Source organism: Penaeus monodon, chromosome 25 (genome assembly GCF_015228065.2).
Source record: "Penaeus monodon isolate SGIC_2016 chromosome 25, NSTDA_Pmon_1, whole genome shotgun sequence".
Taxonomy (NCBI): domain Eukaryota; kingdom Metazoa; phylum Arthropoda; class Malacostraca; order Decapoda; family Penaeidae; genus Penaeus; species Penaeus monodon.
The window spans coordinates 34,888,043-34,888,275 of record NC_051410.1 but is presented as its reverse complement, the minus strand read 5'-3'; the positions used below and the strand labels follow the sequence as shown (position 1 = coordinate 34,888,275).

General features: G+C 43.3%; 1 protein-coding gene across 1 annotated transcript in view; it reads right to left on the bottom strand.

Moving 5' to 3' along the window:
- Window positions 1–233, bottom strand: part of LOC119589184 (calpain-B-like) — a gene marked incomplete at its 5' end in the record, with an annotated part of 12,659 nt that overhangs the window by 10,059 nt on the left and 2,367 nt on the right. The window contains 1 exon segment of the mRNA XM_037937780.1: window positions 100–217. Coding sequence (XP_037793708.1) covers window positions 100–217 — 118 coding nt within the window.

The window sequence follows — 233 nt, the reverse complement described above, 5'->3', positions numbered from 1 at the left end:
GGATTAAACCTAGATATTATCATCATTATCATTATCACCACAACAAGATAATTTTGACATCACATCCCTCGATTCCCCCTAGTACAGCGATTACATTACTTGAAGTGAAAGATTCCTGCATAGTTATTAGCGAAGTCCTGGTCTCTGGGCACAACACGACACAACAAGCCTGGGTTTTGGGTGATAGCGGAGAGGGCTGATAGGAACCAACAGTCACCTGGAAGGGGAAATAC